The following is a 25,150-nucleotide window of genomic DNA, read 5'->3' as shown; positions in this document are numbered from 1 at the left end:
AGTCTGTGGTTCTTTCCCAGTGTAACCTGCTTGGGGTCTGATCCCTCTTTGCTGTCCTAAGGACCTTGAATTCCACCATTTCTCTTTTCCACTATTCCTCTTTCCCCCCATCCCTTCCTGCAGCGATGCCTGCCAGAGAAAAAGGCCTCAGTGTTTTGTGGTGCCTGTTCTCGTGGTGCCTTTTGATCCCTGGCTATTTGTGGAAGCCTCTGAAGGAGCTGCATCTGCTCTGGAAAGGAGGAGTAGCTGTGCCTTTCTCTGCTCTGGTATCTTTTCTGTCTGCAGCTGAGAAATAATTTGGGATTTTAACGAAATGATCATCTTGTCCCTTGATGTGACACAGTCTGTTGAGTGGTGTGGTGGTACCTGGCATTTGATCTATGCTCTGCAAAGCCCAGGTCTGAAGGTTTTGGTGGAAATGTAAATGGGAGTAATGGAGAAACAAAGGTAAGGAACCTCCTCTGAGGCCACCTCAGCAGACAATGGAGCACTTGGGAATTATCAGAGCCAATTTTTTCAGCTTCACTGATGGTTAAAAACCTGTCTCCTGTAACGAATTTGTGAGGAAATAGCTGCCTTCTCCTTACCTGGTAATTTAGTGCAGATGTTTAAAGGCTTTTTGTTGCCTTCATGCACATCTAAGTACCTGTTGTGTTCACTAATGATGATAAAACCCCAAATAACCACCCCAAAACGAGCCAGCTAAAGCTCTCCATGCTTTGACTGTGGCTCAGAAGGAATCACATTTGGCTGTCTCAAGATTTTTCAAGTCACCCCTCAGAATTCACCTGAGTCCTGTTACCTGTAAAACAGTTACCTTGTGATACATGGATGTTTCTGAAAGGATATGGGAATGCTGACCCATCTCTGGGATGGAGCAGGGAAGAGACCTCAGAGGTGGGACAGGGGTTAGACTTGATGATCTCAGAGGCTTCTCCATCCCAGATGATTCTGTGATTCTCTAAAAGCACTATTTTGAAAATTAAGTGATATAATCAAAGCAATTCTATTTTTGACACATTAGTATAAATTATTTATGGAAGTAGTTTAAATGAAAAATGAGTGTCTTGGCAAACAAAATGTGGCCTTGCAGTGAAAGTAAAATTTTTCAGGCCCTTTTGCTTGGTTTATTCACTGAGCTTAACACAGAGTTGAAAAGCTAAATGGATTCTTTGTTTTCCCCTCAGCATAACCCAAACTCTTCTGGCTCTAATATACTGAAAGGTCCAGGGACAGTGAGCAGTTGAATCAATTATTTTACAGCAGGTATTTGCCTTTTATGTGCAAACCATGATGGGCTAATTATGTTTTGGAATATTGGAGTGATATTAACTGGAAAAAAAAAAAGACTTTTTATGTGTTTTCAGTACTATTTTACTCTTATCCAAATGCATCACAAGGAAAAAGATAATCTGGGAAGCAAATATTATGTGAAATTAAATGTAAATAAGTTCTTGTCCTCAACGGGAGCTCCGGGTTGTGGAGCCCCTCGCTGGCTTCTGGCTGCCTCCTGTGGAGTCTGGAAAAGGGAATTAAGCCTTCCAGTTGGGAAGGAAGTCCTTATTCAGCTGTCCAGCACAATGGTGCATTTGTTTAATTGGAGTTCTTAGAGCGAGGGTGGAACTTTCCTTTTTTTGTTCCCCTGTCAGCGCGTCCTTTCTGCTGGAAAACCGGGATGAGTCCGCGCTGCCGGAATGCCAGAGCATGGTTTTCCGAGTCCCTTGGACTTGTGGCATGCCCAGGGTGATGCCAGCTGGTTTAGTTCCAGCGGGAAGCTGAGGGATGCATCCTGGGATGTCTTGGAGTTTGACTTCCAAAGTATTTTTCCAAAGCCAAACACCAAATTCTGACGTGAAAAATTCTGGTGGTGGTTAGAACCCGACAAAGTGAGGATGTTCTCCAAAGTTTTTTCCTTCTTTTTAGGCATTTTTGCCCATGGCAGTTGCTTCCATTTTAATGCTTGGATTTGGGGCTCATGGAAGAGGATCCATGCCTTGAGTGGCTGCCAGCATTCCCTGGAGATGCCACCCAGCTATTCCGAGCTTCACAGGCTCGTGGTGTTCTCTCAGCCAGACTTGTGTAGGTGTTCCCAACACACAGAATTCAGGCTTTGCTTTAAATCCAAAGCGTGTTTGTCCAGAATGGAAAGGGCTGGGGAGAAATGCTGGAGCAGGTTTGTGTTCAGCTGCACCGAGGGAAGGGGCAGGTTTGAAACCTGCTGAGGAGAAAATGTTCCTTCAGTTGGTCTCTTTGCCTTGAGTTGGGATCACTCAAACCTCTGTACTGGTGACATTTGTGCCACACAAGTGCCATTTGTCCCGCTAAGGGACTTCTTTGTAATGATTTGCTTCCAGAAGGAGCAAATCAGCAACTGCTGCAGGAAAAGAAACCAAACCAACCCACTCCAGCATTTCTGTAATTAAAGCAGAGGGCAGTTTATTCCCTGCTTCCTGTCCGTGCCTCTGTCTAGGTCTGAGTTACAGCCAGGTCATTCTCCCAGTGTTCCTGATCTGTGCCACACAAGGGGAAGGGGAATTAGAGCTGGAATAGCTGTGAACTAAAAGGAGAGGGGCCCTGGGAGGGTGGCAAAGCTCCAAGCAGTGGCTGATGCCGGATTGACAGGATCCCTGTCAGTCTGAGCTTCGCCAAGGGGTGTAGGGAGCTGCTGCTGGAGTTGGGAAGAGAGAATTCCCGCTCACAGGGTGGGAGTTTGGCCCTGCAGAGGTTCTGGAGCTGCCCAGGAACGGGCAGGCAGTTGGATCAATGGGAGTGCAGGAGTGTTTCTCTGCAGCTTCCTTTGGTTTAATGGAGATGTTGCCTTTTCTGGGAGTAGAAAATATTCCCTCATTGCTGTCCTGCTGGCACAGGAATGGCCATGAGAACCCTCTGTGGCAGTGACGGGAGGGTTTTATTTAATTATTTAATAATCCCAGACTGAAGGGATCTGAACTGGATGGGTGATGGAATCACCCAGTGGAGGAGGAAGTGGAGGGAACATTCCCTTTCCAAGGAAGTTCTGCCTCCTTTTTGGCTTTCCTGGACAGCAGTGTCCAGCTCTCCTTGCTGGAGCTTTGCTGCCTCCTTTGCCTTGTCTGCATTCCCTGTTTATTTTTTCACTTCCCCTTATTTGTTGCTGAAGCAGTTTTTTGGGGGTTGTGTCCTTGGCTCTCTCAAAATGGCTGGAAAATCACTGTCCCTGCCTAAAAACCAGGATGGCTCTACTGCTGCTGGTTGGGATAAAGCTGGAGGTGAATCCCTCAGCAGCTGGAGACAGCTGGAGTTTGGTGGATCATTGCAAGGAAATCCTTCCCTGTTTCATTTCCTGACCTTGGAATGCCGTACACGGGCTTGCTCTTCCAGTTCCTGTGATCCCTTCTGAGCTTCCCAAGCTGCCTCTTGATATCAGTCCTTCATCTGTTCAACTCATAATTATGGCCCTATTCTTTCTGTGCTTCCGACTTCCCAGTGGAGTTATCTTTGGCCTTTTTTCCCTGAACACTCACCAGAGTGGCTCTTATCCACCATCCTACCATCCTGACCACGATTCTCTTCCACTTTTTTCTATTTTTAGCTGCTCTTAAACCACAACGTGCCTTTTTCCCCCCCCCCCGACACTGCATAAACAGCAGGCAGATCAAACGCTCGTGTCCCACAAAACTGACCTCTTTATTTGGATGCTCTAGTGCAGCGGGAGACTTGAAAAGGAGCTTTTCCCAGGGACAAAAAACCCCCAACTTTTCCAATCTTGTCTCACCTGCTGCTTTGGGGTTAAAATACTTCCCCCCTCTCACTATCCAAAGGGCCGAGAGGTTTCCCTCTGTAGGTTTGGTGGACTCTGGGCTGTCACAGTGAGTAATTTACAGGTAAATATAAATTCCTTGGCCTTGGGGATGCTAAAAGTTCACTTCAAATGGTTGGTGGAGACTTGCACAGCTAAGAATGAGTCAAAGCTGTGAGACCTGGCTCCAGATCCCAGGAAGAGCAAAGTCCCAGGAAGGTCAAAGATCTGGTTCCAGATCCCAGGAAGAGCAAAGGCTTTCCAGTGTTACCTTTTGGGAAGTGGAGGAGGGGAAGAAATGTCCTACAGGAGATCTTTGGATGTTTTGTTTCTGTGCTTTTCCCTGGATTTGGTGGTTCTGAACTACTTCCTAAAACACCTGACTCAAGAACCAAGCTGTGGTGCACTTAAAGCTGCTTTTTTTTCAGGCAGGGCAGCCTGAAGATCCCAAATTATCTTCTGTGCACACTTGTATGAGGAATTGCCCACAAATCTTTTCTGTGTCATAAGAAATATTAGAGTTAAATAGGAACTTCTCTGGTCCTTAGAGCTCTTATATGAAGGGATTGTTCTAGAAAATAGCAGAGGAGAATATTTATTTCGAGGTTCTGCTGGAGAAGAATATTTATTTCAAGGCACTGGATCCCAGCTGGGGTGTAGATCATTCTTCTCTAAAGAATTTTCTGCTCCAAACCCAGTTTCTCACAGAAACACTTCCTTTTTTTTTTTTTTTTTTTCCCCATGCTTGAATTGCACAATTCTTTTTGGAACAGCCTTTTTCTAGAAAAGATCAGAATAAAATAAACACCAACCAAACTTGTTGCATTTACAATTTGGAACCAATTTTCTGTCTTTTAAAGACTTAACTTTTTAATTTTTTAAATTATTGTTGATAGGTATCAAACCTTGGGTCTGCAGACCCTTCAGGCTCCGTGGCCTCTTCCCAAGGCTCTTGGGAAGGGACAAGTTCATTGTCAGCTGGCTTAAATTCCCTAAAGAGTGTCTGTGTCTCAGTTAGGAAGTTTTTAGGAGGCTGTCCATTGAAAGGTTGGGAATTGTGCTGGGTTAACATCAGCTGAGCTTGGAGTTCTTAATTTGGGGGGCAGGTGGAGCAGGAGTGCCTGTGCTGGTGGCAATTCCCAGGAGGAGAAGCTGGCACAGCTCAGGAGCAGAGTCCTGAAGGAGGAAGAGGCAGTGTGGTGTCAGGATATTCCTTGAATCCTTAACCTAAAGGATTTGTGGGATGCTTTGGCCACATGTCCGAGGACACCAGAGTTTCTCAAACTGTGCTAATCTCAGTTTCCACATGGTTTGGTAGAAACCAAACCATGGTTTTGTATTTTCTGCTGCTAAAAATACAGACTGTGGTTGGTTTTATTTCCTGAAACCCCGGGTTCTGTGCTGCCCTTGTCCACAGCCTGATATATCCCTGTGCTCTGGTTTCTCCAGCTGTTTTCCTGCCTGGCTGTGGGGTTGCATCACGTGTGTGTCGATGTGCAGCTCCGTTATTTTCGCACCATTCCCCAGGTGTTCTGCACACACATCCCTGTCAGCTCGGATCACACATCCCCAGAGCTGAGCTGTGCTTAAGGAATCTGCTCTGGGCGCTTTTTTCCCCCCTCACAAGCTGCCTTAAATCAGGACTGGTTCGGGATTTTCCTTCTGAAGGAACGCTGGCCTGCGTCTGCCTGGAGAAGGAGTTTGGGGGAACTCCTGTGGAAGCTCCTCTACACCTCCCGTGGGGAAGGAGCAGAGGTCAAGTCCTGGTCCTTCCCGTGCTGCCCAGAACATGGGGGGTTCTGGGAATAACATGGAATCACTGAGGAAGAAGCTGTATGGAGCCCCCTTTTTCTCCCTCACCTTTTTTCTCTTCTCTTTTTTCTCTTCTCTTTTTTCTCCCCCCTTTTTTGTCTCCCCTCTTTTTCTCTCTCCCTCCTTGTTCTCCCCTCTTTGTTCTCCCCCCATTTCCCCCCCTTCTCTCCCTTTTCCTCCCCTTCTCCTTTCCCCCCCCTTTTCCTCCCCTTCTCCTTTCCCCCCCCTTTTCCTCCCCTTCTCCTTTCCCCCCCCTTTTCCTCCTTCTCTCCTTCCCCCCCTTTTCCTCCTTCTCTCCTTCCCCCCCTTTTCCTCCTTCTCTCCTTCCCCCCCTTTTCCTCCTTCTCTCCTTCCCCCCCTTTTCCTCCTTCTCTCCTTCCCCCCCTTTTCCTCCTTTTCTCCTTCCTCCCCGCCTTTTCCTCCTTTTCTCCTTCCTCCCCTTTTTCCTTCTTTTTCCTCCCACTTTTCCTTCTCTCCCTCCCCTTTCCTTCTCTCCCTCCCCTTTCCTTCTCTCCCTCCCCTTTTCTTCCTTCTCCTTTCTCCAGGCAGGAAAAGAATCCCCTCAGTGTGAGAGGGCACAATATTCCTTTTGGCCCTGTAGTACTTGCTTGTTTTGCCAGTGGGATAATGGTGCTGGGGAAACATTAGGAAAATTTCCCTGAGTTCAAGGATGAAAGGAAGGGAAGTGGGTGGTGATCCCTGGCATTTTCATAGGTCTCCTGAGACTTCTCTAATTCCTACTTGGAATGGCTGACTGAGCACTGCTTGTTGTGCTTCCAAGGGCAGAACATCTTTGGGAAGGGATGTTCCAAGGGCTGCATTTGGCATGTGGTGCAGGGATGCCTGGATTCCCTTATGGAATAACACGTCGGGATAATGTTCAGTGCTCAGAGGAGTGAATGTTTCCCTACCGGAATGTATCCTCAGGTGGCTGCCTGTTTTATCCCTGCTCTCTTTGCCTAGGTGTTGCCATCCTTTCCTTAGCTTCCATGTCCTATTCCATGACACCACAAAGGAGGAATTTTTCCTGAGGGACAGACTCTTCTCTCCCCCCTCTGTGGGGTTTTATCTCCTTTTCTCCATCTCACCCCATGTTGGTTGCATCTGATAATACAATTATTTTGATTTATCTGCCTTCAGCTCATTAGATTATCCTTAAATTATTAATTAACGTGGGGCAGGGGGAGATTATGTGGGAATGGAGGACAGAGATTGTACTTTGGAGAGGATGGAGAGCTCTAGAACCCAAAGAAACTTCTGGATACTCCTGGAAGTCCAGGTCTGTGCTGTGCCCTTTCATTCCAGGCTTCTTTGAGGTTCTTCTCCAGCTCCTTTGAGGGCCTTGAATCCCAGATTTCTGCAATACACCTGTTTTGAATAGGGAACAGGAGAATATTGGCTTTTCCTTGTAGGGAGCAGGAAAGGGAAGGGGTTTAAAGTGGAGTAGAGAAGTTCCAAACAAAGCAGAAATAAATCCACTCAGATCCTGGGCTGGATTTGGAGCCAAGAAAGGGAGGAAGACGCTTAATCATTTTAAGTGTTCAGGAATAACAACGTGGGAAAATGTTGCTGAATGAGCACTTTGGCCAGGAAGTATGAAGCTTAAATTTATGGGAATATTTTATCAGAGACTTCAGGCTGTTCCAGTTGGAAGGGACCCATAATGTCCATTTTGTCCAACTGCCTGACCAGTTCAGGGTGAGCTTTCCCCAGTCTCCTTCCTTAAGGATGCAAAATTCAGGGATTATATTTGTTTTGAAGGAAACAAGGTAGGCAAGAGCTCACCTGCCCTTCTGGGTTTGTTTATGATCTGAAAGGATGAGAATTAGCCCAGGAAAACTGTTTTTCTCCCTATTCCTCAGTAGTTCCAGCAGAGGAATCCCTGTCTTGGGAAAAGTCTCGATCTTCCCAAACGGGACAATCCTGTGTTTCTGTTTTGGCCTGGAGGGAACTGGAGCAGTTCCAAGTGGAGGGTGAATCACTCAGCTCCTGTGTGTGCCTGGAACACCCATTAAAATGGTCATTTGACTTTATCACAAACCCCATTTTGATCCTGTGGAGGAATCCAGAGGTTTGAACCTCTTGGCTCACGCTGAGCTCTTCCAGGTTTTTATCCCTGGCTCTCAACTTCCTGATCCATTTGCCATGTCTGAATAGAATCTCCTCATTGTTTGGTAGCTGAAAACATCTCTATAATGAGTTAATTAACCCCTTTTGAGCTGTTTTTAAATACTTCTTGTCCTGTTTACAGCATTTAATTAATATTTTCTGTAGGGACTCTCCTTGGATTAGTCAAACCCTTTGAATCTTATGATGCAATTGCTGGAGCTGCTTTGCCTGGATAGTTCCCAAGGGGAAAAATTCTAATTTTATTACTTGAGGAGAGAATCAACTACTTAGTCTAGAAATTTCTTGAAGGACTTCCATAAAAGTTCCTCAAATATCACCAATAACTGTCAGATATCGGCGTCTTTTTTAACCCCCATTTCTAATTTTTTTCCATAATAATTTTTTAAAATAATATTTTAAAATAATTTTAATAAATGAACTTGGTTTTCCTTCTTTTAGATAATGTGTAAGGTACTCTCTAGTGCCAGGGATGAAGTGTCTCCATGCCATCAGCATTCCAGGTCCTATCCAGTGAAGTGGGAAGGAGAACAGCTCAAACTTGAGGGCGAACAAGTAGCTGAAGGTTAAAGCTGGATTGCTCCAAGTCAAGTGACAGGAATTGGGATATTCTTGGATGTCTTTGCAGATGTTCCAGCTACTCAAATATTTCCCCTTTATTAGGCAGTTTTAACAGTAATCCTGGGATATTCTGGGGTTTGGCTGCCTCCTAAGTGGAGGTTTTCCTCCTTTTTTCCTGAACGTCATTGGGAAGTGGTGAGGACGTGGTAACCTTCAAACATTCAACACTCAGAGGGAGTTTAAATTCCTCTTGGTGTACCTGCAGTGGCTTCACTGAACAGATTCCATGGGAATGTGCTAAGGGAGCAGGATCCATGTAGCTGGTCAGCGATATCTTTGATTTTCCCTCAATTTGGGGCCTCTCCTGAAGGACAGAAGATGCTGTTTTAGTTGTGGAAACTAAAATGAAGGTATTTTATTCACCCCAACAGTCCCACCCTGTCCCTGAGAGTGTTCTCCAAATATTCCTTGAGCTCTGGCAGCCTTGGGGCCTTGAGAACCTTTTCCCAATATCCATCCCGAGCCTCCCTGCCACAGCTCCGTGGGCAGTTGGAACAACAAACCAACCCCAACCAAAGCACCTCCCAGTTAATGAACAAACACACAGTTAAAATTAAAGGCAGATTAAATATTTAATGACCCAAACTCACCTTCTTTTGGCTTTAATCCCTGGATTTGGCCTTGAAACCCTTGATTGGGCTCCAGGTGATTCCAGGGGTATTAAATGGCTCAATAATGAATGTGTTGCTTCACCAAAATGCTCAGGGGTGGAACTTCACAAGAGCTCTTTGAAACAACCCAACCCAAGGGATAAAACCTTTTGGGGGAGATGCAGCTTGGAAGTGAAATTCCCACTGAATTTTGTGTACCATTAATGCAAAGAAGTGGGAATATTTAAGGAAAATTATCCGTTCTTTGCTTGGGCTCCCGGAGTGTTTGTGTAGCTGCGTTTCTGCCTGGGCTGGAGGGTGGGCATGAGGTGTCTCCAAGAGCATTTCTTTGTCTCCATGTGCTCACAGCAAAGCTGGGATAACCTGGGACAAAGTTGGAATAACCTGGGACAGAGTTAAGGAGAGTTGTTCTGAAATTCCAACCCAAAGCCCACAGTCCCAAATGGATATTTTATCCAAAAATGGAGTTGTTAAGGAAATGTTGAGCCAGGGCGGTGTTGGGGTTGTTGGGGCAGTAGCTGAACAGGCTGGTTTGGTGAGAACTAAATAATAACTGTCCCCTGACTCCTCGAACCCCTGGCTATGGCCCAGCTCAGCCCTTCCCACCTGGAGGACACTGGGATAGCATGTGGAAGGACACAGCTGTGTTGCACCAGCTTTTCCTGGGCATCCAGGTGTCCTTTTGGAACCTGGATTAACTTTTAGTCACTGACCTGCTGAGAATATAAATTCCATTGAATATTTCTCCAGTGGGACTTGTAGAACTGTTTTCCACGTGTTATTCAGTGCCTGTTTTAGTAGTGGAATTGCACAGGATTGATTCATTCTTTGATTTTTGAACTGAGTCTTGTAAACCCTCAGACTTGCAGATCCTGGTACCTCACACAGGCTCTGGGGCAGGCAACTATTCCCAACTGGAACGATGAGGACTTCAAGCCAAGAACTAATATCATTCCTCCTTCCTTTCCTATTATTCCATCATCCTCCAACTCCTGCCTCCCAAATCTGGGCTTAAGTGGTTTTTTCCCATGTGCTGGATGAACTTCAGTGGTTAAAGCCGAGCCCAGAAGGGGATACTTTGCAGGACCTGCTGCTGTTCATCAGCTGGAAACCAAACCCACTTCTGAGGTGCAGGAGGAGCTTCCCAATAACATCTCCCAATTTTTACTTAAACTCTTCTTCCCGGCTGAGTTGCTGCTCAGCTCCACCTGGAATTCCCACAGCTGAGAGCTCCTTCCTCCCCTCTTGGTGCCAAGAAGTTTTTGAGTCGAGGCTGTGGTCATGTGGACTTGTGTAGTGCTAAATCTTTCCTCTTCCTTAGCTCCATGGGCATCCAGCCCTGGGCAGGAGATCCCTGGGATGCGCTTCCCAGTGTTTTCCAGCACTGTGAGAGTTTTGTAAGGTGCTGCTTTGTGTCACCAGTGTTTCTGGCTGAGGCTCCCAAAGCATTTCTGAGGCATTTTGTGAGCAGTTCAGATAAAGTCCTTTTGGAGAAGATTTAAAGCCTAGTTGGGAACTTGTTTGAAACTGTGTAAGAGAAAAGGGAAAGCAGGATCTTCAGGATATGGTGGAGGAGTACCCTCCTGAGTCTGTAAATGTTGGGATTTCTTTTTCATTCCTGGAAAATAATAAGAGGCTTTGAAATGTAAAGGTGGCCTGTGAGTGCCTTTAGTTTAATATCCATGAAAACCTGAGTGTATCCATGATTCCTGGGACACAGTTGGATCCTCGTGGTGTCCTTTGGGTTCTCCGTGTTTTGGTGACACTTGTGGATGACCCTCAGGTACCTTTTAGGAGCTGAAACTGTTTGAGACCTTTCTTTTGGGTGTTTTATCCCCTCCCTCCTATGGCTTGGGCAAAATTCCCAAGTCTCCTTTTGTTTTCCTTACCTGTGGAGTTCTTGACCTTGTTACATTAATTTGGGTTTGCTCTTCCTCACGTGAATGAAACCACATTCACCATGCACGGAATTAGGGAGATTCCATCACTCCTCCTGCTGTTCCCTGGTTTTCCAGGTGTTTTATGTGCACGTTTCCTTCACCCCATCACAGCATTCCCAAGACCCTTCCCCCAAGCCAGAGCTCCTGGTTTTCTTGGCTGTGGGAAGTGGGAGACACTTTCTGGTTCTGCAGAAAACCAGACAAGGGGCTTCATCTTTACAACACAAGGCCTAGATTTTAAAGTGAATTTTTTCCATGGTTTTTTTTTTTTTTACTTTATTAACAGAATAATCAAATTATTCCATGTAATGGATCTGCTTCTTTCCTGTTCAGCAGTGAGGGGCTGCCTCTTGTTTATTCTTTTCTGCACCGTGATAAAAAAACCAACCAGTTTTTATGTGAAAAAATTTACAGTTTAAGCTTAGTTGTTTAAAAAAGCTCCAAAGCCTGTAACCTGAGTGGTTTTGAGTTCAGTTGGAGTTTGATTTCTTGGTGGCTCTGCCTGATTTGTTTGCATTGTGCTCCTTCTTATATTTCCCATTTTAGGAGGGAAAGCAAAGCTAATTACTGCCAAACCCCACAAGAGTTAATGAAGCTATTTATCACCATGTATTTTTGGGCTTGGGGTGGATCCCAAAGGAAATCTTCCCTGTGCATTAATAATCAGGGATATTGTTCTACTTTTATCAACTCTGCCAGTGCTGATTAGGATTTGCTTGGTGGGAAAGAGCCCTGAGTTTGTCATGAAGGTTGTAAAGAGTCTGCACCAGTTTTTATTGATTTCTGTGATCCTTCCAAGCCCAAAATATATCAAATATATATACATTGTATATATATTTTGTATTTTTATGTATATGTATGTAAAAGGGGAGCCTTTTCCAGCTTTGTGTGTCCAGGCTGTGCCTTCTTCCTTGTAATCAGTCCTAACATCTGGCTTAATTTATACCTGAAAAATATAGATACCAGGTAAAACTAACTGGCATCTCCCTCTGGAAAAAGTGCAGTGCTAAAAAAAAATGGGATTCTGACATGTCTAAAGGAAGCAAACAGGCCACTGACTTAAAAAACAAGATGGATAGTAGAAAATGGATAATAGAAAATAACAGGTAATAGAAAAAAAGATGGATAATAGGAAATAATGGATAATAGAAGATACATTTTCCTGCCTCTTCCTTTTCCCTTCAGCTCCTGCCAAGCCTTGAATACAAGTGACAATTCTCTGCTTCTCTTGCTGGTTTTAAGATGCCTGGAGACAGGATCAAACACATCCATATGGTGCTGAACGCTTGGAGCAGTGGCACAGCAGCCTTTTATCCAGTTGGCCTTCAGCATCCAGCTGTCAGCTGGAAAAAGCTGATTTTTTAACATGTTATGGCTGGGAAGAGATGGGATCCTTTGGGAAAAATTGCTGCTCTGCCTGTGAATGAAAACCACAGGAGGGAGTTTGCACAAGATGATCCTTAAAGGTCTAAATTTTGCCAAAAATCTGAAGGAAGCTGAGGTGGTGTATGACAGGAATTAGATCAGGAAAAATTTACACTGTGAAATTAGGAATAAAATGAAACCCTTTTCATTTGAGGAAGAACAGAGCAGTGTTTTAATGGCTTTAATTAACTGTGCATTCCCAGGTACGGAGGCTGAGATATCAACAGCGTTCCATAGATTTAATCCCAAGTGTCTCTCTCCAGATGTGGAGCTAATCTGAGGATTAGAACTTCAAATTTAAGACATGAACAGCCTCGAGCTGGTAGGTTTGGAAAAGAGAGGAAGTAAATCCTCAGGTTCTGCTGATTTCTCTGCCTTGTATTAAATTTGATGTAAAACCAGGATGGTGGGTGTAGTTCCAGGCCTTGCTGGACACTGGGAAAAACCACTTTCTAGGTCACAAAAGTGCCTTGACCTCCATTTCCTCCTGCCTGGGATGAGTTGTCGGTGGAAAACAGCACTGGAGGAATGAAAATTAATGAGCTTTTCGTGCTCACACACATTTTCACAGCCAGTCACTGAAGTGTTAATCACTTGATTGCTGCTTGGTGGAGGTAAAGGAGTAATTGGGCCCTTTTTGGGAATGCTGGAAGGGAAAGAGCAGGAATGAAAACTCTTGTTTCTGTGGGTTATTGCCCAGGATTGGAAAGATTGACTGGAACTAAAACCCCTTTTTGCTCTGATGTCACTTGGGTTGGAACTAAATTATATTTCTCGTTGCTTCTCAGTAACAAGGACAGGGCTTCGAGGTCCTAAGTGTGTGGGACACTTGCATCATTTGGGACATGGTTTGGAATTAGGATTATTAACTTCAATTAGAAGCCATTACAAAGGAGCATTTGGTGCTGGCCAGGGTTAAATCTTTGCCTCCTGAGTGACAAAAGGCTCAAGGAGCTGCAAATTCCACTGTTTTTTTCCAGAGCTGTAACAAGTTGAGTAGTAAATCTGTCGGAAAATCAAATGATCCCCTCTGTCCAGGCAAGGAAAAGCAGGTGAAATGCAGGATCAGAGTTGAAAATGGTGCTGCTTCCTTTGTGTCCCTGCTCTTACAGTGCATCCCAGCCATTCCCACCCCAGCTCTGGGTGTGCTCAGCTGCTGGGGAGGTGTCATTCCCTGTTACATCATCCCAGTTCATTCCATTCCCGCTTCCCTTCCTGCTGCTCTGCACCAGCCACTCCTAAATATTCATGGGCACTTCCCACCAGCCACTGAGACTCCTCTCCTTGGCTCAGGGGCTGCTCCACTTCAATGCATGCAGCTTTTTTTTGAGCAGCTGCTGAGCTAAAAGGCTGATGTCACACTTGCTGCTTCGGGAACTTGCTGGGATATGAAGGATTTCAAAGGTTTGCCCCGGGAATTCTCCCGTCACAAAGAGCCAGGTGAAGTTGGAGGCACCTGATTGTCAGAGAAAAGTGGGAATTTCTTCCTCAGCAGCAAAATTCTGCCTTAATTTGTCATAATGAGTAAATCTCTGCACCTTGAGCTCTAATAAAACTGTCTCAGTTTGCCTTGGAAAGCCCAGTTTGGTTGGAATCTCTGTAAGGATTAAGGGAATTGAATTCACCTTGGGAAAATAAGCAACTTTTTGCTCAGGATCTCTCAGTCCTTAAAAATATCAGGGCTCTGTATTGAGAGGAAAGAGGGTGTTTCTGAGCCCAGTTTGGTTGTTCCACTGGTTCGTGGATCAGGAATGTCAAATATGGGATGAGACAAAAATAAATAGTTGATATGACTCCTGAAATCCCAGGATGGTTTGGGTTGGAAGGGACATGGAGGATTATCCTGGGCTGGGACACCTTCCACTAGACCAGGTTGCTCCTACTGAACGCTTCCAAGGATGGGGCATCCATGTGTTTCAGGATTGGACTTCCCAACATCTCTCACGTTTTCCAGTAGCTTCTGTGGAGTTAATTTTGATTGTTTTTAATATAAGTAGCCTTGGAGTAACTGTGGGGATGGCTGGGATTAATTATTTCTTACTGTTTCATCAGCTGCTGGCTGACAAATGGCAATGGAAAACTGGGAAAGGCAAAGCAGGCCTTTCCCTGTAGTTCACCAAGGTGCTGTGGGAATGCAACAGGAATATGGGAATCCTCCAGTGCCAGTCCCTGAATTTACCACGTGTTTTGTGGGGACAGGCCCGTGATTCCCAAGCTGAGTTCTCCAGGCAATCCCTGAGGCCAAAGGGATTGATCCACGGCTGTATCAAACAGTTTCCAGTAGTCCTTTTAATTAAAGCTTTGTTGTGGTGGTGACCTGAAAAAGAAATGAGAGATTGGCAGGGATTCATCCAAGGTCAGTTGTTTGACGTTATTGATCCTCTCTGCCTTCCTGGAGCTACTTTTGGAGGGAGGATGCCATAAAACTGCGCAAACAAACTGCCAAAAACCCCTTTCTGAGATGGTTTTCCTGTTCCCTGTCCTTCTTTCCCCCTAAAATCACGGACAAACTGCTGCCAGCAGCATCTCTGTGGCTGTTTTTCCCTGGAGCAGGTTCTAAGTTCTTGGAGAACTTTGGCTTATTTTTGGACTGGTTTTTGCCACGTGGGTGTGTTTTTGTAGCCCCATGGTAGCTCCTGGTCCCCATTCCTGGAGGGATTTAACAACCCTGTGGATGTGACACTTGGGGTTAGTGGTGGCCTTGGGGATGGTTGGACTTTGATCCTGGTGGTCTTTCCCAACCAAACTGATTCTGTGCATCTATTATTTATATTTTTTGCATTTTAGAAGCATCCTCATGGACCAAAACATCCAAAGAAACACTTAAATATCCGTGTTTTCCATCCCCAGAGCTCCTGTGTAGAAAAATCCAGCTGCAAATTTCCTCTGCCAGAGGAAAAATGGGACTAAAATAGAAAGGACAAAACTGCTGGAAGACTTTGTGTTCCAAAATGTGCTCCCTGTGCTTCGCTCCCTCGGAAGGATTCACTGGCAGCACTTTAATTTCCGCTGCCTGCTCCCTGTGTTTGATCTCTCCAGGAGCTTTAGTCCCATTGTTTGCTCCGTTTGGAAGGAATATCAGAAATAGAGTCAGTTCAAATCAAGGTGAGTCGCCTCTGGCAGGAATGAAAGACAAGTTATTTAAGGGAGAAAAGGATGGAACAGCTCTAATTCCAGAAATGATGCAAACCACACCTGGGTTTTGTTTAACTCTCTGGTTATCCTGTATTAATTCCCTAAATCAAACCCCAGATTCCTTCTTAAAAAGGCCCATCTTTATAACAGCACAACAATATAATTTATAAGCTGAGCTGGGAATAAATTCTCCTAAAAGAGGCTGTTGGAGCCATTTTATTGGGACATAAAGGAGCCTTTGCTGGCTGGTGAAATGCAGGAACCACTGAAGTGGCACCAAAGCCACTTGCACAATTTTGGTAGTGTTACCAGGACAAAATGTTCTTATTCCCTGGGATCAATGGAGGCAGCCTCTCATTCCAGCAGCCAGCCAAGCCAGCCTTGGAAAATGGATGAGAAATGGGCATTTAATGCTGCCCTTTGCTCTGAAAAAAGACATAAACCCGTGTTTTATATATGTATTTCTATATATTTTTCTAGAAATCTGTAGTGATACTTTGCATAATTAAAAATATCCCTTTTTTTCCTGCCAGACTCCATAATTTTAGTTGTAAACAAAACTACTTAGAGGGCTCCAGGGATGGATTTCCAAAGGTTTATCCTTTGCAGGCTTTCTGCTGCTTCTATTTTTTTTTCTTGATTTTATTTCTTTTTTTTTTTTAATTTATTGAGGACTTCAGAATGCAGAGCATTGGCTCAGATGGTCCTTTGGTGGAATCTCATCTCCCATCAGGAAAAAAAATGCAGGATAAAGGAGGTTTGATAAAAGAGCAGGAGTGGAATCCATAGGGGAAAAAAAAATCCTTTAATTAGAGCAAGGAGAGGCCTTCTGCCTTTCTCTGAGATGGACTGGGTGCTGTCCTCAAATTCCTCACTGTGGATAAACTCAGGGATTTTTTAAAAATTAATTAACTAATTAATTAATCAATTAAAGCCGGTTGGAGAGGTGAAGTTTTCCGGCTGTCCAGTGGAAAGGCTGGATGTGGTGATCACTTTTAAGATTATTTTGCTCTGCAGATATTGTTTTGTTTTTTTTCCTGATTGCTGATCTGAACTCAGAGACTGAAGTGTGACTTTTCCAGGAGAATCCTTGTCCAAGATGTATGAGAGAGGCAAACATTCCTAAGGAAATGAAAAGGGCTGTCAGTCCTCATGCACTCCGAGGGGCACAATCCCAGAGTTCCTGGGTAGGTCTCTCCTGACTGTTCCTTTGCAGACTCTGGCAAGGAGTGTCCTCCTGATCCTGTGCTGGCAGGGAATGATCCGTGTTATCCAATGGGTCTCTTCCCTGCTGCCCAGAGCCTCCTTAGGTGGGATCCAGCATTCCGGAGTCGGAGCCGCCATCAGTCAATGGCATTCCTCTGGCTGGGGTTGGACACACAAACCCCGGGAGCAGGACAAGGCGGCCGGCAGGAATGACATGGAACGACCTTGGAATCTCTCCAGTGGCTGCTGTCGGATCAAAGCCATGGGAACCACGGGATCAGCATCGATCCCGTCTTGCAGCTGGATGTTCTTCCTGAAATCCCTGCCAGGCAGGGGCTCAGCACTCCCAGACAAAGGGCATCGATCGGGGTGACTCCATGAGCTGAAGGCTTGGAATTCAGTTCATGGCAATTCCGCTGGTGGGAACGTCACAATTCCCATCCTTTAAGTCGGTTCTTTGGGTTGTTGCTACCTCTGATCCAGCTGCTGGTTTAGCAGGATGTTAAGATTTGGGGACCTGCTTGTTTCTGTGCTGAACCAGGGATCAAACCTTTCCTTTTAGGAATTCCCTATTTTTCTATACCAGGACAATCAACTTCTCCCAGTGCCAGGACACATGGAAACATGGCAGCCCCTCAGAATTAATGCAGATAATTAGTGTGTGTTAACGAGGGCTGAGCAGCAGGACGTGGGGAGGGACACCAGTGACCTCTAGAGCTGATCTGCCAGAGGAAAACCATCGGAGCAAGGCAGATCCAAGCTTAAAGGTTCCTGTTGGAGCTGGTTGCCTTCCCGTTCAGGAGTGTACATGGATAATTAGATGATAGGAGCTGCTCCCAGGGCTGGAGCCCCTCTGCTCTGGAGCCAGGCTGGGAGAGCTGGGGGGGTCCCCCTGGAGAAGGGAAGGATCCAGGGAGAGCTGAGAGCTCCTTGCAGGGCCTAAAGGGGCTCCAGGAGAGCTGGAGAGGGACTGGGGACAAGGGATGGAGGGACAGGACACAGGGAATGGCTTCCCACTGCCAGAGGGCAGGGATAGATGGGATATTGGGAAGGAATTCCTGGCTGGGAGGGTGGGGAGGCCCTGGTGCAGGTTTTCCCAGAGAAGCTGTGGCTGCCCCTGGATCCCTGGAAGTGTCCAAGGCCAGGTTGGAGCAACCTGGGATAGTGGGAGGTGTCCCTGCCTGTGGCAGGGGTTGGAATTGGATGTTGAGGTCCCTTCTAACCCACCCCATTCCCTGATTTTATAATCACAACACTTTAACAATGACATCTGAACCACAACTGTGGGATGAGGAGCTGTTTGATGTGGAATTTTTCCTGGATAAAAAGTTGGAAGGAGCCAGTTTGAAGCTGTTGCTCGGCCCCTTAATAACAGAAAAATGTCCACAATTGATCCAGGTGCCGTGTGGAAACAAAGGGTTCCTTTGGATAATCACTTGGCTTCCCTCTGCTTCCAAAAATTCTGAATGCCTTGGGTGTAAATTCCTGCTGTGGAATGACACCTGACAACTCTGCATTCCAAGGAAGGGAGGAGGATCCACTGCTCAAATAAATAGGTTATTCCAGAGTTCAATAACCTCCATTTCCAAATTCATGCCTGTTCTGGGAGGACTGTGCTTGGACTTGGATTTTAGCTGTTAAATCCTGATCTCCAGAGGGAAAAGCAGCTGGAAACCCCTTTTTCTGGACACTGAGTCACTTCTGTCCCTCACCTTTCGGGTGTTTGGTGGGAATTGTGCAAACTGCCTTTCTTTTTTTTGCCAAAAGCTTCCTGCATTGGGGTTTTCCTCCATTCCCAGCATTTCCTCCCTTACCTTTATCCCTCCAAGAATAATGTTATCCTTATTTTTTTAATTATCCCAGCAGCATAGCAGGAATATTTTGCCCTTTTTGCTGACTAATTCTGCCCTGGACACGCTTGTGTGTGGAATTTTTTCCAAGAGATTAAATTATCTCCCTGGGTTAAAACCAACCCACTGCTTAATGAAACCAAGCTGAAATCTTGCCTGTCTTATCCCCTTCCTTTGGGCAGAATCCCTGGATTACTTATCCAGTTGTTTCCCATCTGTATTTCAAGCAGCTGCTGCTGCTTTTCTCCATGTTATCCTTGTGCTGCTTCTCCCTGCGGAGCTTCATTCCCCTTCTGAGGTCACTCCTGCATTTTCTGGGATTATTTGGAATAAAATAAAACTCATCCATGTCTCCCTGCTCAGCACACACAGAATTCCCAGGCTTTGGTTCCCAGGGCTCCATGTGGGAGAAAGATGCTCAACAGAACTTAACAATACATGGATTTCTCCGTTTTCATTCCCTGCTCAAGCTCCTTGGAACAGGGGTTTTTAGGAGCATGGCTTAGGATAACCAGCATATCCATCCACATCCCTTTGGCAAAGGATGGGATATGAATCCCAAGGTGATTCATCCCACTGTTTTCTGTAGGGCTGGGAATAGTTTGTGCCATTGGCAGTAGGGAATATTGACATTGGGAATATTCCAGGCTTGGAATAAACAAGTCTTCTGTTTATATAACCTAAACTTGTAGCAGGGGAGCCCCTGATTTTTTGTTCCCTTTAATTATAGGTACAGTGGGAATTGTGGGCTTTCACTTCTGCCAGGATTTAAAGAAGGAAAACAGTCCCTTTTCTGGGATTTTTCAAGGGAGTTGGTTGAGTTCTTTTAAAAAGCAGGAATGGTGATGCCTCAGTAGTGATGGAATTAGAGCTGTGAGCAGTTGGTATTAATACCAACTGGATCTGGTGCCTGTCAACATTCTGGTGGGAATGTCTGTTTGGAAAAGACATGTCTTGGATCCAAGTCCATTAAGCCACTTTGTCCAAATGTTTGTTGGAGCAGATATTTAAATATAAACAAGCCAAGCAGCACCTTATTGTTCCCTTCTCTCTGGGAAAGGAGTGAAGGGAGGGCAGGGAAGCTCCAGGAATAAACAGGGTATTTTCAGGTTTATAATTTAGGGACAGACCCAATCCAAGACATGTCAGGTACAGCTGGAAAGGGAAAAATTGCCTGGAGTACTTCAGTGTCCTTCAGGGGTTGTGACTTAGCAGAGCAAATAATTCCAGGGCTTTGATTGGAGCTGGAAAGAATTGAATTTGTCTGTTTGCATCAGTGGCCACGTGAGGAAAACCAGTTTGTGGTGCTGCAAATCGATTCCTGGGATTTACAGCCTGTGCTGGAGCGGGAAGGGATTGGATTTGCTCAGCCCTGTGCTGAGGATCGTCCCTGGATTTGGGATGAAACACAGCAGCTCGTGGCTGTTTGTCCTGCACACCTGTGGGACAAATAACCAGGGAGTCAGGATTCCTGCCCATCTGGGATGTGCTGCTTCCCAAAACCTCCTCCCAGAAGGGAATATTTGCTTTCTCTTTGCAGAGGCAGCTTTTGAACTTTTGGGGGAGGGGGAGCAGAATATGTGAGAAACTCACCAGGGAATTCAGATTTTGGGTTGGAAAAATCCCTTCTCTCAAAGGCAGCTGGTTCCCTCTGGATTAAAATGCTGCTCAATTGTGATCCAAGAGTTTTTGGTGAAAAAACCCTTCACCAGAAATCAAAGAATCCTCACAGGGTGGTTTGGGTAGGAAGGGACCTTAATCATGGCTTAAATCCCCCTGTTCTCCTGCTGGGCACCCTGGCAGAGAACTAAAATCTCTGGAAAATTGCTTGGAAAACACAAACTCTGCCTTTGTGCCCCTTTTTCCTGCCTTTTCCCTGCACCTGCAGGGTTTGGTGTCCAGCAAAAGTCACTGAGCTCCTCTCCTCTGCCAGTGGGAATTCCAGCTTCCAGGAGTTGGGAGAAAGCAGTGGGAAGTGGTGTATCCTTGAGTAACTCCAGTTGCTTCTGGAATTCTCTGCCTGCAGTTCAGAAGATTTATACAAAGTGAAGTGAGACGGGTTGGGATGCTCCAGTTCCCAGGGGATCTTGTTGATCCCTTCGAGCTGCAGGTGTTGGAGAAGGAAAAAATTATCCATAAAATATGAGCGAGAAGGGCTTTTTGTTAATAATAATTAGTTTTAAGGGTTGTCAGACCTATTAAATTTGTTCATTTAGTTCAACTCGAGTCTTTGAATTACCTGATAGAAATTATTTCAATTTTCATCTCAAACCACCGATATTTAAGGATAAAACAGATGCTTGGGAATGATACAGGAAATAAAAACGTGTCTCCCAGTGACTTTGCAGTTGTAAAATCAAATAACTGCTCTTTTCCTTGCAGGAAGTTTCACTGCACACTCTGGATCTATTGGACACAGTAAATCATTTTTGAATCACTTGCTTACAGCTGGAATTGTTCCTTGAATCCATGGTTTTTTTTTCTTCTTGCAGTGGGGAAGACTTCCTTGATCACCAGGTTCATGTATGACAGCTTTGACAACACCTACCAGGTAAATTAATCCCTATTATTGCCTTGTCCAAGTGGGTTCTGTGGCAGGAAGAGGCCATTCCATAGGAGTTGGGACACTGATTAAAGTCTGAACTTGTGAAATCTTAACTTTAACCACCTGCAGTGGCACTTCAGGGTTGGATTCTGCTGGATGAGCTGTGGTTCTACAGGAATACCCAAGGAATAGTTAAGTCTTCCATGTTTTTTTTTCCCCACCATTTTTTCCCAGACCATCCCAGATCTAATCCCTGTGTGGGGAAAACTTAACAGGTACCCAGCTCTTTTATAAAACAAGTTGTCACAAGCTAGAAAATCATAAAAAACAGAGAAAAAAATTTAGAAAATTAGCTTTGTCCATTCCAGGATTGCTCCAGTCATTGTTTCCCACTCCCAGAATTCAGGATGAGCTCGAAAAGGTGGGAAGCTCTAAAAATACTTGAGTTTTCTAAAGTGCGTCTCTTGCAAGCAGAACGTGTTTCATGACTTGGTTACAGGTGGTGACATTCTGGATACACTGAACTGAGAAAAATCTGTTCCCTGAGGCATGGGAAGGTTTTTTTTAGGGGGCTGGGAGGAGGAGGAATGGGAGGAAAAAAAGGAAAAATGTCACTCTTTTGGTGCTTGGTGTCTACCCAGGGATCTTGTTTCAACCACAGCAAGAAATCTTAAGGGTTGACAAGAAAAATTCAATGTAGGGATCACTGATGGGTGTCTGGTTTGGGTGTTAATGGAGTTGTTTTAGTGCCATTCATCCAAAAACCTCTCTTTGACTAATGTCATCACTGAGGTGGGGCCATACGTCCTATTTTTGATCTGGAAGAAGGAATCAGTCATAAAAAACCCCAGTAATTTGGGCAGAGTCACAGTGAGTGTTGGTGTCAAACCCAAAACCACATTTTTCGATGCCCAGGATTCTGGAGAGAATTCCCAAGCCAGGGTTTAATGATCCCAAAGCAGGATTGTGGTTGAGTGCAGCTGGAGGTGAGTTCAGGGCTGATTCTGAGCTTGGGATACATTTTGAAGGCGTATTTTCCTGGAATCTGTCATTTGAACGAGGGGTTTTGTGTTCAGCTGTTCAAAACAGAAAGCTGCGTTTGATAAAATCCCTGCTGGGCATTGGTTGCTTTTTGCTCCCTGCTGGATAAAGGAATTCTGTTGCCCCTGTGTTTATTGATAAGAAGGTGCTGGACTGTCAGAAACCCAAACAACTGGAATAAAACTGTGCCAGTGGAGGTGTGTGTCTTACTGGGAGTGATTCCCCCCCCATGGACATGCTGGGAATGATTTCCCTTGTTCTCTGGCACCGTACATGACGTGCCATGGAATTGCTGTTTTAATAAAAATCTGGGATACAGGGAGTGCTGGAATCCTTTCCCTGGATTGTGTCCCGGTGGGACAGGCTGGGAGAACTGGGGTTGTCCAACCTGGATAAGAAAAGCTCCAGGGAGACCTCAGAGCCCCTTCCAGTGCCTAAAGGGGCTCCAGGAGAGGAGGGAAGAAGGATTTACCCTCCCTGCAGCCTTGGAAAATGGGATGAAGGTCATGTATTTAAGAAGCAGCTCTTGATAGCACTTTAGTTTCCTTAAAACATTTATTCAGGATGTCCCACAGGAAGCTCCCAGTGGTGTCTGGAAGTTTGGGTGCAGTGAAGATGAGCCAAGCTTTAGTTTTTAGGGGACATGTGTCCACGTGCCCATGTGTTGTTGAAGATTTCTGCCCTAATCTGAGGGAAAAAGGGAAGAGCCATGAAAGTATTTGGCAGCTGGGAAGAAGACAATGTGCCCACATACCCTGGTTGAGCTGGAGGACACTAATTTGGGTCATTCCTAAAGAACTGTATGGATTAAACTGTCAATATGCATAAATTGAAGTTAATAACCTTTTGTGCTTCAAGAAACTGGTCTGGTTGTGGAGATATTAAAGAAATCGCTCGTTGAATGGAGCTGTAAGTGAGAAAAGCAGCCCGTTTTTCCTGCAAGGTGCTGATTTTCCCCTGGAAATCCCTGCAGGTGTCCTGCCATTTGATTTAAGAGCTCTTGGTTTTCTCATCTCTTCCCAGGCAACAATTGGCATCGACTTCCTATCGAAAACCATGTACTTGGAGGATCGAACAGTGAGTGAGCTTTTGTTGTCCTTGCACAGTGGGGATGAGGAGCAGCATCTGTTTTGGGCAGCCCCCAGTTGTGAGATCACTTGGAAGCACAGCCTGAGCCTTCATCTCCCAGCTGCTTCCAGCCTGACAAGTGGAGATACAGCAGTGGGAGACGGGAATCCATTTGGTTCCTTCTCGAGGGCCATTTGACAGCAGCTCTTTAGTGTCACCCCGTGTGAGGAGAGAGAGGAGACAGAGAATTGGAGGGGTGCAAACAGTGGGAATTCAGACCCCTTCAGGTTTTGATGCCACAAAAAGGATAAAATCTAAACTGCCAAATGTGGCCAGTTAATATTCCTTGATTAAAACGAGGGTGGCTCTGGTGGTGACCCCCAAATGATCCCTGACTCTCAGCTTGGTGCAGCCCGAGCTCCTGGAATGACATCACTCCTCTCTGGAAGCAAACCTGGGGTTTAAAATGAGCTCGGATCCTTAATTAAGAAGTTCATCTGCTGAGCTGTTTGCAGAAGCAAAGCTGTGCAGTGCTGCAGGAGCTCGTGGTGGATATAAACCTCCAGGAAATGGGATTGCATGGGAGGTACCTGAGGGGTGGATGTGCTTTCCAAACCCAAACTGGCCCCTGCACACGTTGCTTTTAAGTGTATCTTGCCTTTTCTTCCAGCACCTGGATGGTAAGAGACGTTCAGCCCCATCTGTGGGCACCTTACCTTGCAGTTCAGGGCTATAGCTGGCATTTTATCCTCCTTGGAAAACTGACAGGAGCAGTTTTTCCAGCTTTTCCACCAGCAACCATCCTTCAAGCTGCTGGAGGTTGCCTTTGTGAGTCCTGAGGAAGGACAAGAGCAGAGCACGAAACTCCTGTGTGGGGAGAACTGCATGGGAACAGTTCATGGAATTATAGAGTCATTTAGGTTGGAAAATCCCTCTTAATTCCATCGAGTCCAGCACTTCCAGGCCCACCACTAACCCCTGCCCCCAAGTGCCACATCCACAGAGCTTGTGAGCCCTTCCAGGGATAGTAGTGGATCTACAGGCCTTTGGAGCCCTTCCAGGGCTTGGTGGTTGGTCCATCTGGTTAATCCTTAAGGTTAATCCTTAAGGAATTCAACTTTTCAAGCTCTACACAGTCTGAAGTTCTTCCCTTCTGAGCCCTTCCAGGGTTGGTAGTGGATCCACAGGCCTTTGGAGTCCTTCCGTGGATGGTGGTGTATCCACAGGCCTTTGGAGCCCTTCTGTGGATGGTGGTGGATCCACAGGCCTTTGGAGCCCTTCCATGGATGGTGGTGGATCCACAGGCCTTTGGAGCCCTTCCATGGATGGTGGTGGATCCACAGGCCTTTTGAGTGCTTCCAGGGATGGTGATTCCACCATTTAGCCACAGTTTTCTTGTTGATCCTTGAAAGCCAAGTGATTTTGCTCTCCAGGGAAGCATTTTTTGGGAAGCTGAGCTCCTTGCACCCCCTCAGTTTTCCCGCTGCCGATCCCTCGGGAGACGCCACTGCGAGGCACCAGCGCCCCTGCATGAGTTTCCCCTCACTTTATTCAGCCTTTTCCCACGCTAAACCCTCTTTCCTCTCTCATTTTTGTGGCAGTTTGGCTCTTTTAACTCTCTCCTGCCCACAGATCAGGTTGCAGCTGTGGGATACCGCGGGGCAGGAGCGTTTCCGTAGCCTCATTCCCAGTTACATCCGCGACTCGGCCGCTGCCGTAGTAGTTTACGATATCACAAGTAGGTATTTCTGCACCGGGGTTTGACCTTCCTTGTGCTTATTTTTCTTGCTTGTTTGACTGATTTTGTTAGGTACGGTTGCAATTGTGGGACACAGCAGGTCAAGAGCGGTTCAGGAGCTTGATCCCTAGCTACATTCGTGACTCCACTGTTGCAGTTGTTGTTTATGATATCACAAGTGAGTGGGGGGAATTCTGCATTTCTAATCCTCTGCCCCTTCCATCCTCTAGCTTAGCTTTGCATGTCCTCTCAC

General features: G+C 45.7%; 1 protein-coding gene across 2 annotated transcripts in view; it reads left to right on the top strand.

Annotated features, from left to right (window-relative positions):
- The window catches only part of RAB6A (RAB6A, member RAS oncogene family), a 43,319-nt gene that overhangs the window by 4,454 nt on the left and 13,715 nt on the right, over nucleotides 1-25,150 (top strand). Inside the window, exons 2-4 of one of the 2 annotated variants that reach the window (XM_017821896.1) lie at nucleotides 20,998-21,056; nucleotides 23,115-23,168; nucleotides 24,970-25,075. In XM_017821896.1, the coding sequence (XP_017677385.1) occupies nucleotides 20,998-21,056; nucleotides 23,115-23,168; nucleotides 24,970-25,075 (219 nt within the window). Of the gene's footprint in view, nucleotides 1-20,997; nucleotides 21,057-23,114; nucleotides 23,169-24,791; nucleotides 24,898-24,969; nucleotides 25,076-25,150 lie in introns of both variants that reach the window. The other variant, XM_017821895.1, reaches the window with a different exon arrangement.

Source organism: Lepidothrix coronata, unplaced genomic scaffold (genome assembly GCF_001604755.1).
Source record: "Lepidothrix coronata isolate B3197 unplaced genomic scaffold, Lepidothrix_coronata-1.0 Scaffold93, whole genome shotgun sequence".
In the NCBI taxonomy this organism is placed as follows: domain Eukaryota; kingdom Metazoa; phylum Chordata; class Aves; order Passeriformes; family Pipridae; genus Lepidothrix; species Lepidothrix coronata.
This window is presented reverse-complemented; position numbering and strand designations above follow the sequence as displayed.